The sequence below is a fragment of the Salmo trutta genome, chromosome 23, assembly GCF_901001165.1.
Source record: "Salmo trutta chromosome 23, fSalTru1.1, whole genome shotgun sequence".
In the NCBI taxonomy this organism is placed as follows: domain Eukaryota; kingdom Metazoa; phylum Chordata; class Actinopteri; order Salmoniformes; family Salmonidae; genus Salmo; species Salmo trutta.
The window spans coordinates 27,947,743-27,963,962 of record NC_042979.1 but is presented as its reverse complement, the minus strand read 5'-3'; the positions used below and the strand labels follow the sequence as shown (position 1 = coordinate 27,963,962).

General features: G+C 43.2%; 2 protein-coding genes across 6 annotated transcripts in view; one reads left to right on the top strand and one right to left on the bottom strand.

Annotated features, from left to right (window-relative positions):
* The window catches only part of LOC115159712 (high affinity copper uptake protein 1-like), a 30,715-nt gene extending 16,693 nt beyond the window's left edge, over positions 1-14,022 (top strand). For both annotated transcript variants that reach the window (XM_029709715.1, XM_029709716.1), the window contains exons 2-5: positions 6,941-7,073; positions 11,009-11,081; positions 11,222-11,390; positions 11,700-14,022. In XM_029709715.1, the coding sequence (XP_029565575.1) occupies positions 6,960-7,073; positions 11,009-11,081; positions 11,222-11,390; positions 11,700-11,901 (558 nt within the window). In that variant the 5' untranslated portion in view covers positions 6,941-6,959 and the 3' untranslated portion in view covers positions 11,902-14,022. The remainder of the gene's footprint in view (positions 1-6,940; positions 7,074-11,008; positions 11,082-11,221; positions 11,391-11,699) is intronic.
* Positions 14,023-14,028: 6 nt separating this feature from the next.
* On the bottom strand, positions 14,029-16,162 carry LOC115159715 (anaphase-promoting complex subunit CDC26-like). 4 transcript variants are annotated; one of them, XM_029709721.1, is made up of 3 exons: positions 16,078-16,162; positions 14,851-14,951; positions 14,029-14,602 (listed from the first exon to the last, which is right to left on the bottom strand). In XM_029709721.1, exons 2-3 carry the CDS (start codon positions 14,929-14,931, stop codon positions 14,420-14,422), a joined length of 264 nt encoding a protein of 87 aa, XP_029565581.1. In that variant the 5' UTR covers positions 14,932-14,951; positions 16,078-16,162; the 3' UTR covers positions 14,029-14,419. The 4 variants fall into 4 exon arrangements, with proteins under 4 accessions (XP_029565581.1, XP_029565579.1, XP_029565580.1 ...); XM_029709719.1 differs by lacking the exon at positions 16,078-16,162 and adding an exon at positions 15,280-15,366; XM_029709720.1 differs by lacking the exon at positions 16,078-16,162 and adding an exon at positions 15,215-15,294.
* Between the last annotated feature and the right edge of the window lie 58 nt (positions 16,163-16,220).

Below are 16,220 nucleotides of genomic sequence, written 5' to 3'. Positions count from 1 at the left end.
TCGTAGAAACATGTCAAACGATGTATAACATCAATCTTTAGGATGTTTTTATCATAAATCTTAAGTAATATTCCAACCGGACAATTCCAATGTCTTCAAAAAAGAAAAGGAACACAGCTAACTCAAGTGAGTGTGCGCCACTGAACTCATGTCATTCTCTCAGTCATCTGACTCCAGGAGCTCTTATTCTCTCCACAGTCACAGTAGAAGCATGAAACAACGTTCTAAAGACTATTGACATCTAGTGGAAGCCTTAGGAAGTGCAAAATGAACCCGAAGTCACTGTATAGGCAATCACTTGAAAAACTACAAACCTCAGATTTCCACACTTCCTGGTTGGATTTTTCTCAGGTTTTTGCCTGCCATATGAGTTCTGTTAACCTCTCTGGGCTAGGTGGGACGAAATCATCCCACCTATGCAACAGCCAGTGTAATCCCGTGGCGCGATATTCAAATACCTTAGAAATGCTATTACTTCAATTTCTCAAACATATGACTATTTTACACCATTTTAAAGACAAGACTCTCGTTAATCTAACCACACTGTCCGATTTCAAAAAGGCTTTACATGAAAGCAAAACATTAGATTATGTCAGCAGAGTACCCAGCCAGAAATAATCACACCCATTTTTCAAGCTAGCATATAATGTCACATAAACCCAAACCACAGCTAAATGCAGCACTAACCTTTGATGATCTTCATCAGATGACAATCCTAGGACATTATGTTATACAATACATGCATGTTTTGTTCAATCAAGTTCATATTTATATCAAAAACCAGCTTTTTACATTAGCATGTGATGTTCAGAACTAGCATACCCCCCCCGCAAACTTCCGGTGAATTTACTAAATTACTCACGATAAACGTTAACAAAAAAACATAATTATTTTAAGAATTATAGATACAGAACTCCTTTATGCACTCGCTATGTCCGATTTTAAAATAGCTTTTCGGTGAAAGCACATTTTGCAATATTCTGAGTCGATAGACTGGCATCACAGGGCTAGCTATTTAGACACCCACCAAGTTTAGCCCTCACAAGTCAGATTTACTATAAGAAAAATGTTATTACCTTTGCTGTTCTTCATCAGAATGCACTCCCTGGACTTCTACTTAAATAACAAATGTTGGTTTGGTTCAAAATAATCCATAGTTATGTTCAAATATCCTCTGTTTTGTTCGTGCGTTCAAGACACTATCCGAAAGGGTAAAGAAGGGTGACGCGCCCGACGCGTTTCGTGACAAAAAAATTCTAAATATTCCATTACCGTACTTCGAAGCATGTCAACCGCTGTTTAAAATCAATTTTTATGCAATTTTTCTCGTAAAAAAACGATAATATTCCGACTGGGAAACCGTGTTTTAGTTCAAAGAGAGAAAATAAAAACATGGGGTCGCCTCGTGCACGCGCCTCAGTCTCATTGTCCTCTGATAGACCACTTACCAAAGGCGCTAATGTTTTTCAGCCAGGGGCTGCAAAGACATCATTCAGCTTTTTCCCGGGTTCTGAGAGCCTATGGGAGCCGTAGGAAGTGTCACGTTACAGCAAAGATCCTAAATTTTCAATAAAGAGAGTCAAGAAGCCCAAGGAATGGTCAGAGAGGGCACTTCCTGTACAGAATCTTTTCAGGTTTTTGCCTGCCATATGAGTTCTGTTATACACAGACACCATTCAAACAGTTTTATAAACTTTAGGGTGTTTTCTATCCAAAGCCAATAATTATATGCATATTCTAGTTTCTGGGCAGTAGTAATAACCAGATTAAATCGGGTACGTTTTTAATCCGGCCGTGTAAATACTGCCCCCTAGCCCTAACAGGTTAAACTCGGACACATATTTGGTATCATCTGTATACCACCCCAACCTTGTTACAAGACAACTGATTGGCTCAAATGCATTCAGAAGGAAATAAATTCTACAAATTCACTTTTAAGAAGGCACACCTGTTAATTGAAATGCATTCCAGGTGACTACCTCATGAAGCTGGTTGAGAGATTGCGAAGTGTGCAACGCTTAAAGGGTGGCTACTTTGAAGAATCTTGAATATGAAATACATTTTGATTTGTTTTTAACACTATTTTGGTTACTACATGATTCCATGTGTTATTTCATAGTTTGGATGTCTTCACTGTTATTCTACAATGTAGAGAATAGTAAAAATAAAAACCCTTGAATGAGTAGGTGTGTCCAAACTTTTGACTGGTTGTGTGTGTATACAGTTGAAGTCGGAAGTTTACATACACCTTAACCAAATGCATTTAAACTAAGTTTTTCACAATTCCTGACATTTAATCCAAGTAAAAATTCCCTGTTTTTTTAGGTCAGTTAGGATCACCACCTTTATTTTAAGAATGTGAAATGTCAGAATAATCTTAGAGGCTTTTATTTCTTTCATCACATTCCCAGTGGGTCAGAAGTTTACATACTCAATTAGTATTTGGTAGCATTGCCTTTAAATTGTTTAACTGGGGTCAAATGTTTCGGGTAGCCTTCCACAAGCTTCCTACAATAAGTTGGGTGAATTTTGGCCCATTCCTCCTGAGAGCTGGTGTAACTGAGTCAGGTTTGTAGGCCTCCATGCTCGCACATGCTTTTTCAGATCTGCCCACAAATGTTATATATGATTGAGGTCAGGGCTTTGTGATGGCCACTCCAATACCTTGACTTTGTCCTTAAGCCATTTCACCACAACTTTGGAAGTATGCTTGGGGTCATTGTCCATTTGGAAGACCCATTTGTGACCAAACTTTAACTTCCTGACTGATGTCTTGAGATGTTGCTTCAATATATCCACATAATATTCCTCCCTCATGATGCCATCTATTTTGTGAAGTGCATCAGTCCCTCCTGCAGCAAAGCACCCCCACAACATGATGCTGCCACCCCCGTGCTTCACGGTTGGGATGGTGTTCTTTGGCTTGCAAGCCTCCCCCTTTTTCTTCCAAACTTAACGATGGTCATTATGGCCAAACAGTTCTAAACTTCAAAATGGCAGCAGGTTTACGGGCGCCAAACCAATTGTGCTATTATGTGTGTGTTTTCACGTTATTTGTAACTTATTTTGTACATAATGTTTCTGCAAGCATATGTTACGGCAAAAACAAAGCTTCTGGATATCAGGACGGCCATCACTCACCTCGGATTAGACAGACTTTTTTTTATACAACAAGGAGGACGCACAAGACATTCTCCAAACACTCCACAGGGCCGACAGCCCTGTTATTTGCAAGAGGAAGCAACGCAGGTACAGAGGACAAAGAGCCGGATGCCTGGTCAAGACCCAAAGAAGGCGAGTGGGGAAGCTGCCGTTACCGTCAATACTACTCGCCAACGTGCAATCGTTGGACAATAAATAAGACGAGATACGATCACGAATATCCTACCAACAGGACATCAAAAACTGTAATATCCTGTTTCACGGAATCGTGGCTGAATGATGACATGGATATTCAACTAGCGTGATATACACTGCACCGGCATGATAGAACAGCACACTCTGGTAAGACGAGGGGGGCAGTCTGTGCATATTTGTAAACAGCTGGTGCACGAAATCTAAGGAGGTCTCTAGATTTTACTCGCCTGAAGTAGAGTATATTGTAATAACTTGCAGGTCACACTACTTGCCTAGAGTTTTCAGCTATACTTTGTGGCTGTTTATTTACCACCAAAGACAGATGCTGGCACTAAGACCGCACTGAGTCAGCTGTATAACGAAATGAGCAAACAGGAAACCACTCACTGGCCAGTGACTTTAATGCAAGTTAACTTAAATCAGTTCGACCAAATTTCTATCAGCATGTTATATGTGCAACCAGAGGGAAAAACTCTAGATCCCCTGTACTCCACACACAGAGACGCATACAAAGCTCTCCCTGGCTCTCCATTTGGTAAATCCAACCACAACTCAATCCTGATTCCTGCTTACAAGCGAAAATTATAGCAGGAAGCACCAGTGACTTTGTCAATAAAAAAAAAAGTGGTCAGATGAAGCAGATACTAAACTATAGGACTGTTTTGCTATCACAGACTGGAACATGTTCCGGGATTCTTCCGATGGCATTGAAGAGTACACCATCAGTCACTGGCTTTATCAATAAGTACATCGAGGACGTCGTCCCCACAGTGACGCTACGTACATACCAGAAGCCATGGATTACAGGCAACATTCGCACTGAGCTAAAGGCTAGAGCTGCCGCTTTCAAGGTGCGGGACTCTAACCCGGAAGCTTAAAATAAATCCTGCTATGCTCTGCGACGAACCATCAAACAGGCAAAGCGTCAATACAGGGCTAAGATTGAATCGTACTACACCAGCTCCGACGCTCGTCTTATGTGGCAGGGCTTGCAAACTATTAGACTACAAAGGGAAGCACAGCAGTGAGCTGCCCAGTGACATGAGCTAAACCACTTCTGTGCTCGCTTCGAGGCAAGCAACACTGAGGCATGCATGAGAGCATCAGCTGTTCCGGACGACTGTGTGATCACGCTCTCCGTAGCTGACGTGAGTAAGACCTTTAAACAGGTCAGCGTACACAAGGCTGCGGGGTCAGACGGATTACCAGGACGTGTGCTCCGGGCATGTGCTGACCAACTGGCAGGTGTCTTCACTGACATTTTCAACATGTCCCTGATTGAGTCTGTATTACCAACATGTTTCAAGCAGACCACCATAGTCCCTGTGCCCAAGAACACAAAGGCAACCTGCCTAAATGACTACAGACTCGTAGCACTCGCATCCGTAGCCATAAAGTGCTTTGAAAGGTTGGTAATGGCTCACATCAACACCATTATCCCAGAAACCCTAGACCCACTCCAATTTGCATACCGCCAAACAGATCCACAGATGATGCAATCTCTATTGCACTCCACACTGCCCTTTCCCACCTGGACAAAAGGTACACTTATGTGAGAATGCTATTCATTGACTACAGCTCAGCATTCAACACCATAGTACCCTCAAAGCTCATCACTAAGCTAAGGATCCTGGGACTAAACACCTCCCTCTACAACTGGATCCTGGACTTCCTGATGGGCCTCCCCCAGGTGGTGCGGGTAGGTAGCAACACATCTGCCACGCTGATCCTCAACACTGGAGCTCCCCAGGGGTGCGTGCTCAGTCCCTTCCTGTACTCCCTGTTCACCCACGACTGCATGGCCAGGCACGACTCCAACACCATCATTAAGTTTGCAGACGACACAACAGTGGTAGGCCTGATCACAGACAATGACGAGACAGCTTATAGGGAGGAGGTCAGAGACCTGGCTGGGTGGTGCCAGAATAACAACCTATTCCTCAACGTAACCAAGACTAAGGAGATGATTGTGGACTACAGGAAAAGGAGGACCGAGCACACCCCGATTCTCATCAACGGGGCTGTAGTGGAGCAGGTTGAGAGCTTCAAGTTCCTTGGTGTCCACATCAACAAACTAGAATGGTCCAAACACACCAAGACAGTTGTGAAAAGGACACGACAAAGCCTATTCCCTCTCAGGAAACTGGAAAGATTTGGCATGGGTCCTGAGATCCTCAAGGTTCTACAGCTGCAACATCGAGAGCAACCTGACTGGTTGCATCACTGCCTGGTACGGCAATTGCTCGGCCTCTGACCGCAAGGCACTACAGAGGGTAGTGCGTACGGCCCAGTACATCACTGGGGCTAAGCTGCCTGCCATCCAGGACCTCTACACCAGGCGGTGTCAGAGGAAGGCCCTAAAAATTGTCAAAGACCCCAGCCACCCCAGTCATAGACTGTTCTCTCTACTACCGCATGGCAAGCGGTACCGGAGTGCCAAGTCTAGGACAAAAAGGCTTCTCAACAGTTTTTACCCCCAAGCCATAAGACTCCTGGACAGGTAATCAAATGGCTACCCGGACTATACAGTGCAAACGGGCGCTAACCAGAATAGAAAGAGTAGGAGGCCCCGGTGCACAACTGAGCAAAAAAACAAGTACATTAGACGCCTCGCAAGTCCTCAACTGGCAGCTTCATTAAATAGTACCCGCAAAACACCAGTCTCAACGTCAACAGTGAAGAGGCGACTCCGGGATGCTGGCCTTCTAGGCAAATCTCAGACTGGCCAATAAAAAGATGGGCAAAAGAACAGACACTGGATAGAGGAACTCTGCCTAGAAGGCCAGCATCCCGGAGTTTTGAGTATAAGCAAAGGGTCTGAATACTTACCTAAGGTATTTCTGTTTTTGCTTTGCCATTATGGGGTATTGTGTGTAGATTGGGGGGGTTAATCAATTATAGAATATGGCTGTAAACTAACAATGTGGAAAAAGTCAAGGGGTCTGAGTTCTTTACGAAGGCACTGTGTGTGTGATAAATATTTTTATGTTAGGGTGCAATAACTGCTATTAAAGCTACATGTTGTTATTCAAGCCTAAAGTACCAGGACCTTTTAACATTACAAAAAATGTGTTATCTTTAAAATGTAAAGTCTATTTCAGACTCTAACATCCATAACGGTTGTTTTTCCTCTAAAGTACTAACGAAAATGACAATCTTTTTAAAATAGTTTTTTGTTCAGGCATGCCTTTCCTCCTTAATGAATATCCATGTTTTGACCTATGTCTTACAAACTCAGACTTTTGCTAATATGTTCAGAAAAAGCTTGACCTACATTTAACATCCGTAACGCTTCATATTTGTGTTCTACAACATGCTAATATTTAGAAGTCTGCTTTCTTGAGTATACACCCCCCCCCCCCCAAGGTGTACTGTAGACACACACATCAAACGTTTCATTTATATTTGCTTTGTCCATTCTTTGAAACATTAAAGATGTTATTTTTCTGTGTAAATGTAATGTTCATACTGCTGGAATCGCCCACCTACAACAAAAGCAACCTGTCATGGACAAATGTGTGTGTAAAGGTGAGAAGTATGCGTGACTGTTCTCTTTTGTGTCTGTATTTCCTGGTTCTTGCAGTACTACATTCGAGACGAACATGGACCACACGCACCATGACCACAGCAAAATGGCTGGCAGCATGGCTCCTCCCATGGTCACAGGCTCCCACGAAGATCATCTAGGGGGAGGTGGAGGAGGGGGCCATATGATGGTGAGTGGGCTTGGCACTCTGAAAAAGAAATCGGTCACATACTAATTTCTCTCTGTTACAATGTGGGATGTACTTATGCTTGATCCAGTAATGTCGTACGGAGGGTGTGACGCAATTGCGGAGGCCAATTCAAGCTCCGCATCGCCGTGCTCCTCCCAAAAATGTTTACAATTCTGAGGGCTTCGTATAGCTCCTCATTGATATGATTGGTTGACGGTATGTGGGGGTGGTACATCCTGTATAAACACAAACTCACTCCCTTAACAACTTCCTCCACAACAGCTCTGCTCTGCTCCACGAAACGCAAGAATTACGAATGCCCTGACTTTTGCAGAGGCCGCATCGCAGTTAATGCTATATGTTCAATGCAAACACTGTAATGACCATAAATTGGCTTTTAGGCTTAGCACCCCATCTCTGCACTTCCTACAACCTCCTCACAAAGTTGTAAATCTGATTCAGATTAATGGTTTTAATTCAACTCTAGTTCAAACGGCCTGCTTGACATTTCTCTCTGCTGTGTGAGCTGAATCAAATGAAATGTTATTGGTCACATGCAGATGTTATTGCAAGTGTAGCGAAATGACTGTGCTTCTAGTTCCTACGGTCCAGCAATATCTAACTAGTAATATCTAACAATGCCACAACAAAAACCTAATACACACATCTAAGTAAAGGAATGGATTAATGTATAAATATATGGATGGGCAATGTCAGAGCGGTATAGGCTAAGATGCAATAGATAGTATAGAATACATATGAGATGATTAATGCAAGATATACAGTTGAAGTCGGAAGTTTACATACACTTAGGTTGAAGTCATTAACTCGTTTTTCAACCACTCCACAAATTTCTTGACAAACTATAGTTTTGGCAAGTCTGTTAGGACATCTACTTTGTGCGTGACACAAGTAATTTTTCCAACAATTGTTTAGACAGATTATTTCACTCTATTACATTTCCAGTGGGTCAGAAGTTTACATACACAAAGTTGACTGTGCCTTTTAAACAGCTTGGAAAATTCCAGAAAATTATGTCATGGGTTTAGAAGCTTCTGATAGGCTAATTGACATAATTTGAGTGAATTGGAGGTGTACCTGTGGATGTATTTCAAGGCCTACCTTCAAACTCAGTGTCTCTTTGCTTGACATCATGGAAAAATCAAAAGAAATTAGCCAAGACGTCAGAAAAAATTGTAGACCTCCACTAGTCTGGTTCATCCTTGTGAGCAATTTCCAAACGCCTGAAGGTACCACGTTCATCTGTACAAACAATAGTACGCAAGTATAAACACCATGGGACCATGCAGCCATCATACCGCTCAGGAAGGAGACGCGTTCTGTCTCCCAGAGATGAACATACTTTGGTGCGAAAAGTGCAAATCAATCCCAGAACAACAGCAAATTACCTTGTGAAGATGCTGGAGGAAACGGGTACAAAAGTATCTATATCCACAGTAAAATGAGTCCTATATCAACATAACCTGAAAGGCCGTTCAGCAAGGAAGAAGCCACTGCACCAAAACTGCCATAAAAAAAGCCAGACTACGGTTTGCAACTGCACATGGGGACAAAGATTGTACTTTTTGGAGAAATGTCCTCTGGTCTGATGAAACAAAAATAGAACTGTTTGGCCATAATGACCATCGTTATGTTTGGAGGATAAAGGGGTGGCTTGCAAGCCGACGAACACCATCCCAACCGTGAAGCACGGGGGTGGCAGCATCATGTTGTGGGAGTGCTTTGCTGCAGGAGGGACTGGTGCACTTCACAAAACAGATGGCATCATGAGGAAGCGAAATTGTGTGGATATATTGAAGCAACATTTCAAGACATCAGGACATCAGTCAGGAAGTTAAAGCTTGGTCGCAAATTGGTCTTCCAAGTGGATAATGACCCCAAGCATACTTCCAAAGTTGTGGCAAAATGGCTTAAGGACAACAAAGTCAAGGTATTGGAGTGGCCATCACAAAGCCCTGACCTCAATCCTATAGAACATTTGTGGGTAGAACTGAAAAAGCGTGTGCGAGCAAGGAGGCCTACAAACCTGACTTAGTTACACCAGCTCTCAGGAGGAATGGGCCAAAATTCACCCAACTTATTGTGGAAGGCTACCTGAAACGTTTGTCCCAAGTTAACAATTTAAAGGCAATGCTACACTCAATTAGTATTTGGTATGTAAACTTCTGACCCACTGGGAATGTGATGAAAAATAAAAGCTGAAATAAATCATTCTCTACTATTATTCTGACATTTCACGTTCTTAAAATAAAGTGGTGATCCTAACTGACATAAGACAGTGAATTTTTACTAGGATTTAAATGTCAGGAATTGTTAAACTGAGTTTGAAATATATTTGGCTAAGGTGTATGTAAACTTAGTGACTAGTGTTCCATTTATTAAAGTGGCCAATGAGTTCAAGTCTGTATATAGGCAGCAGCCTCTCTCTGCTAGTGATGGCTGTTTAACAGTCTGATGGCCTTGAGATAGAAGCTGTTTTTCAGTCTCTGCTTTGATGCACCTGTACTGAACAGGCAGTTGCTCGGGTGGTTGTTGTCCTTGATCTTTTTGGCCTTCCTGTGACATCGGGTGCTGTAGGTGTCCTGAAGGGCAGGTAGTTTCCTCTGGCAAGCCCTGCGGTTGTGGGTGGTGCAGTTGCTCTACCATACAGTGATACAGCCCGACAGGATGTTTACAATCGTGCATCTGTAAAAGTTTGTGGGTTTTATGTGACAAGCGAAATTTCTTCAGCCTCCTGATGTTGAAGAGGCGCTGTTGCGCCTTCACCACACTGTGTGTGGGAGGACCATTTCTGTTTGTCCGTAATGTGTTTGCTGAGGAACTTAACTTTCCACCGTCTCCACTGCTGTCCTGTGCATAGGGAGGTGCTCCCTCTGCTGTTTCCACGATCATCTCCATTTTGTTGACGTTGAGTGAGATGTTATCTTCCTGACACCACACTCTGAGTGCCCTGCCCTCCCTGTAGGCTGTCTCGTCGTTGTTGGTAATCAAGCCTGCTACTGTTGTCATCTGCAAACTTGAGTTAAAGGCGTGCATGGCCACGCGGTCAGGGAGTACAGGAGGGGGCTAAGCACTCACCCTTGTGGGGCCCCAGTGTTGCTGATCAGTGAAGTGGAGATGTTGTTTCCCACCTACACCACCTGGGGGAGGCCCGTCAGGAAGTCCAGAACCTAATTGCACAGGGCGGGGTTGAGACCCAGGGCCTCAAGCTTAATGATGAGCTTGTGGAGGGTACTATGGTGTTGAATGTTGAGCAATAGTCAATGAAAAGCTTTCTTACATAGGTATTCCTCTTGTCCAGATGGGATAGGGTATTGTGCAGTGTGATGGCGATTGCATCGTCTGTGGATCTATTGGGGCGATAAGCAAATTGAAGTGGGTGTAGAGTGACAGGTAAGGTAGAGTTTATATGATCCTTGACTTGTCTCTCAAAGCACTTCATGGTGACCGAAGTGAGTGCTACGAGGCAATAGTTGTTTAGTTACCTTTGCATTCTTGGGTACAGGAATAATGGTGGCCATCTTGAAGCATGTGGGGACAGCAGACTGGGATAGGGGAGATTGATTATGTCTAAACACACCAGCACATCTGCGCATGCTCTGAGGACGCGGCTATGGATGCCGTCTGGGCCGGCAGCCTTGCGAGGGTTAACACGTTTAAATGTCTTACTTACGTCGGCCACAGAGAAGGAGAGCCCACAGTCTTTGGTAGCTGGCCGCGTCAGTGGCACTGTGTTATCCTCAAAGCGGGCAAAGAACGTGTTTAGCTTGTCTGGCAGCAAGACGTCAGTGTCTGCGACGTGGCTTTTTTTTTTTTTTTTTTTCCCCTTTTGTAGTCCGTGTTTGTTTGTAAACCCCTTGGCTCTATAGGTGTGTGTGATACAATTTTTTGGTTTTTCTGTCCCTCTTCTCCAGAAAATGACCTTCTACTTTGGCTACACAAACGTGGAGCTGCTGTTTGCCAGCCTTGTCATCAACACACCTGGAGGTAAGTTAGTGCGTGTTCCCAGAATGTATTTTTAGACTTGAAATGTAATGACCATGGCCATTGATTATTCATAAAACAAAAAATAACATTGGTTAGATAGTCAATTATTAAACACCTTTCTACCATGTCTCCTCTCTCAGAGATGGTGGCGGCCTGCTTTGGTTGTTTCCTGCTGGCTGTGCTCTACGAGGGGCTGAAGATCGGCAGGGAGTTCCTGCTGAGGAGGAACCAGGTTAACGTGCGTTACAACTCCATGCCTGTCCCGGGGGCAGACGGCACCATGGTCATGGAGACCCACAAGACTGTAGGGTGAGTTAGACAACCATGCAACAGGACTCCTTACTAACCGGACACATAGTAAGTAGTACTGCAGTGAAGTGGTCCATTTTACACCCCAATAATGAGACTTCTAGACATTGCAGTTCAAAAGGGCTACGCGCTCCATATCAACTTGCAGTAGGAAAATGTGAAGCCTCACTGTATGTGGCGAATGTTGTGGACATAACAGTTTTTAAATGGCTTAGTTTGCCACTAACACCTGACTTGCATAGTGCTGTCAATTTGTTTATTTGAAAACATGACTTTTTTAACAATCCTGTTTCCCCCTCTCCCCTGCAGCCAGCGGATGCTGAGTATGGCACACTTGCTGCAGACGGTGTTACACGTCATCCAGGTGGTGGTCAGCTATTTCCTCATGTTGGTCTTCATGACCTACAATGCCTATCTGTGTATGGCCGTTGCAGCCGGGGCAGGCCTCGGATACTTCTTATTCAGCTGGAAAAAGGCTGTGGTTGTTGATATCACCGAACACTGTCACTAATAGCCCCCCTGGTCTCTTCATCTTCCCACACATTCACACACACACATACATTCACACACAGGTATTCTCCATTTAATCGTCATCATCATGCATCCAGTTTTATACACTTATCTTATTTGAGCGGTTCACTTTGTCACAAAAGTTGCTTGATGGAAAATGTGAATTATGACTGAGCTTTTACATTTGTGACATTCAAGTCTGTCCTTTTAGTAGGTCCAGAAGACTACCCTAGCTAACTAGAATGATGTTGGTATTCCAAATGCTGGCTTCTGTTAAACCAACACCACTCCTGTCTGGCTCCACAGCTCTGTCAAGGGCCAAACATCCACTTCCCCCAGTCGTGCCATTCTTCCATTACCATTCTGTTTTTGTTATTGCGCAACAACCAGTGCAGGTTCATCCTTGTAGCACTGGGGCTCTTCTGCTCACAGGGCTATTCACGACCCTTACAACAACCTCTCTCATTGAAGATCATTGTGAATAGGGCCCAGCGTTTTACCTGACCCCACCTGGGCCCTAGTTAAAACCAATGTGTTCTTCTGAAGCCTAGTCATATCTGCATTCCATCTGACAATCTGGCGAGCGGGGGGGGAGCCCAACATAATCAGTGTCTCACAACTACAGGAGTCAAAGGTCATACTTGGGATTGTGTGGAGATGGTGGGGCAGCTCTGGCTGTATGACTGAGCCTTACTAAACCCTTTGCCTTAAAGGAGGGAAACATGACAGCCTAGGCCAACTGTAGTCTACTGACAAGTGCCAGTGTTTTTTTTAGTTTTTTTAAAGATTGTCCACTGGACAAGCAGTGAAGTACAGTACACTTTACATGTCGTGTGATTATATACATTAGTGTAATGCAGCAGAGCGTGACAACCTTTGAAACCCTCTTCATGATACACACTGCTATGCAGTGTTCAATTTTGGTAGTTTATGAATGACAACCTCATTATTTACTAATGACACTCGGCACTCGAAGGCTTGATCTGACACACAAATGTAAATTGACTCTTGTACATCAAGAAGCCAATGTAAAATGTTCATAATATAACTTGGGAGTAACTTTTGGTGCATTCATTCAATAGGGTTAAATTAGTTAGCATGTCAACACAACATGGATACTAGTGTCCTTATTGGAGCAAGTGCTCAGATCCCAAGGACAAACAGGGAACTATGGGAAAGTACAAGGATGGATCTAGTGCTTTCTCAGACTGGCCTAGTAACACATGATTACTGCACCTCTTGTGACCTATCGGTGCTTACGCCTCACAGTTAACACTTTGACAGGAGGGGATATCTATGAAGTAGAACCTAAAGAGAAAGTAGTATTTTTAGTTTATCTTGATTATAATTATTTTCATCTCTGAGAAGTGACTAGTAAATGTTTATCAGTTGCCTAAGGCTGTGTTTTACACAGGCAGTCTGATTCTGATCTTTTACTGATTTATTTGGCAATGGAGCTGATTTGATTGGTTAAAGGACCAATTAGTAGAAATGTCAGAATTGTCTGTCTCTGTAGACAGGCAGCCCAATTCTGCGAAATTTTGTTGCACTAAGTTAATTGGTCTTTTGACCAATCAGATCTGTGAAAATGGCAGTTGTAGAAAGATCTGATGTGATTGGTCTAAAGACCAATTAGTGGAAAAAAATATCTGGACTGAGCTGCTTGTCTAAACACAGCCTTCGTGACGTGCTGTGCCTGGTTTGGGGGTCAAATTCCTAGTTGCTATAACTGGATTTAACAGCCGCACATTCTCATTACATTACAATCAAGCCAGGGACATTAATAGTTAGTGTATACTTGAACATATTATAACTGGTTCTGCTTTACCACATGGGATCATGTATAAAGATGATTTCTTATTAGAGTCTACTGTACAAATCGAGCGTTGAAGTTAATGGGCCAAAACAGCAGTGGGAATCTGACTGCCACTCCAGCGCAGCAACAGTGTGAACATTACCTGGACTGTTAAGTCCACAGACATGTCTGTATAGTATGATGTATTTACAGTGCTGTAATCATCTAGAGAAAACAAGTAATAAATGGTATCATTCAAGAACTGTATGTTTGATTATGTTGCATTCTCATAATGCAGCCTTGAAGGCCAATAAAACTACAATCATACCATTGTAAGTAATAACTGATTTAGTTATTAAGTCCATTCCATCTTGCCCCAAAGATGCTACCTTCACCTTCCTGGGACTACCAAGTCTGGATTTTTGTAATAAAGGAGGGAAACCACTACAACAGCTCCCATGAAACATATTGTACAAAAGGCCACACGCTTTGCATCGCAAGTCATAACATTTCAGGTAAATGCAAGAACATTACTTTAGATGATGTGTGTTATAAGCAAAACGTGATCCTCAAACTACACATTTCTTTGTAGAGAGAATTCTGATCTCAGGCAAGCACACAAGTATCCCTGACCATGTCAATAGCATTGTTACTGTGCCCTCCACAAACCAACACTGGTGGAGCCAACAGTTTGAGCAGTCTCGTTAATGTGCCCATTAGGAACCTAAAACTGCAGGTTTCCAAAGAGTGAGGGCAAGGTGTTGGGTTTAGGATGGGGCTTGTAGCCTATTCTCTCGTTGATCTGTCCTCGTGTCTTCCCATCCCCTGTTCCACCGCTGGCCCCCACCATGTTACTAAACGTAGCCACACCAACAACATCCACTTCATCCCTCTGTTTTTTCCGAATCTGAGAGGGGGGGGGGGGGTGCGTAGGTGGTTAGACAGAAGTTCTGGTATGTATAAATCATGTCCTTTTTTATGTGCTTTTCTCCCACCCAAGGCGTGGATTTTATGCCAATCATCAAGCGTTTCTTAAAGTTAATGAGGACTTGAAGAAACTGGTAGCAGGCAATCCATCAACAAGGGAAAGCCTCTTTATTATGCCTTTTTAAGCCGGCAGATAAAAAATATTATCCATGATGCTGTGCTACTCACCTCAAGCTCTTTCTTGACACTCTCAAACTCCTCAGTGTCATCCAACTTCAATTCCAGACGGGTGGGCTTTCTGCGCAGCATATTATATCCACTAATGTTAGCTGTGAAGCAGATGTGCCCAAGACTGTCAGAATTAACTTCTACTAGATGGCTAAAGACAGAAAGGTGACAGATCAATTATCGAGTGTAATAATATGGCTTGCATTTGCTAAATCACTTAGCTAGCTATATACAATTACTAAACAATAGTTCATGTTAGGCTACCAAACAAATGAATCACACTAAAAAGCTGTCAAGCTAACTACATAAAAGATTAGTGACGGACCAAGCATGGCTAAAGAGGGCAAAATTGAGCGCTCCATACGTCAATTGGTCTCGGATCCAGTGGAACTCACAAAAAAAAAAGGCTAATCGTTCATATTTGCTTACATTTTGTTAATGTTGTTTATTTGGAATGCAGTAGCTAGCTAGCCTAGCCCTGTAGAATCCGCTATAAATTGACGCAGGGCTTCTGGGTAACGTAGTTTTCAGCAGTGGCCCGTGTGGGTATGTTTGACCTCCTTTCCACTAGATGTCGCTGTGAAATGTGAACAGGCAACCACTTTTGTGTTTTGATTTTGCTAGCTGGTTGCGGTTCTTGTGTAATTGCGTTGTTATTTCAAACCCAATACTAAAATGCTGGTAAATTAATCACCTTAAATGTTGAGCGTTTTGTCCATTTGGTGATGCTTTGGGCAAACTGCTGTGTCGTTCTCTAGCTAGGTTATCTGACGTTAGCTCGTTAGTCAACGTGTTCTTGTGTAAAGACTACTTTACAAACCCCTATGATTTGGTCAGTGTGTCCTAGCCATTTGATTTACTGATTTAGGGACTTGTCAATTTTTGGTCAGCAAATTGATAGTTAGTAAACTACACACTTGTGTCATTAAATTGAGGTGGTTGGCTATCAAGTTCTCATTCCATTCATATCTCTGTGTGGCTATTGTTTACTCCAGGACAGTATCATTCTATGTGGTGAACAGTGGGACCAGACATAAAGACCAGAGATGTCTGACGAGGATGAAAGGACCAGGATTTTCTATGGCAGTCTGGAGGAGAGGGAGAGGCTGGGACGAGAGTCCTAGGTCAGGCAAAGATTCTGTCAAAGCAGGCATTGATGCTGTCAACATCAACTGTTTATGGTTGGAGTCGTGTGTGTGTGTGTGTGTGTCTCTTAACTCAACTTACTTTCTCTCTTCCCTCAGGTCCCTTGAGCTTGAGGAACACGTGAGTGAGCTCCAGTCTGAGGTATTGGCTGACTTTGAGCGCAGAAAGCGAGCGAGACAGTTACAGTATCCACTGACGATGCAGAGGTTAAAGCTTGCTTACGG

Bases quoted from the DNA above. Each gene is read 5' to 3' on its own strand.
- LOC115159715 (XM_029709718.1), bottom strand. From the start codon at position 15,212: ATGGAGCGCTCAATTTTGCCCTCTTTAGCCATGCTTG. The intron at 14,952-15,175 runs GTCCGTCACTAA...TCTGCTTCACAG, and splicing joins GCCCTCTTTAGCCATGCTTG to CTAACATTAGTGGATATAAT. The intron at 14,603-14,850 runs GTGAGTAGCACA...CCCCCCTCTCAG, and splicing joins GTGTCAAGAAAGAGCTTGAG to ATTCGGAAAAAACAGAGGGA.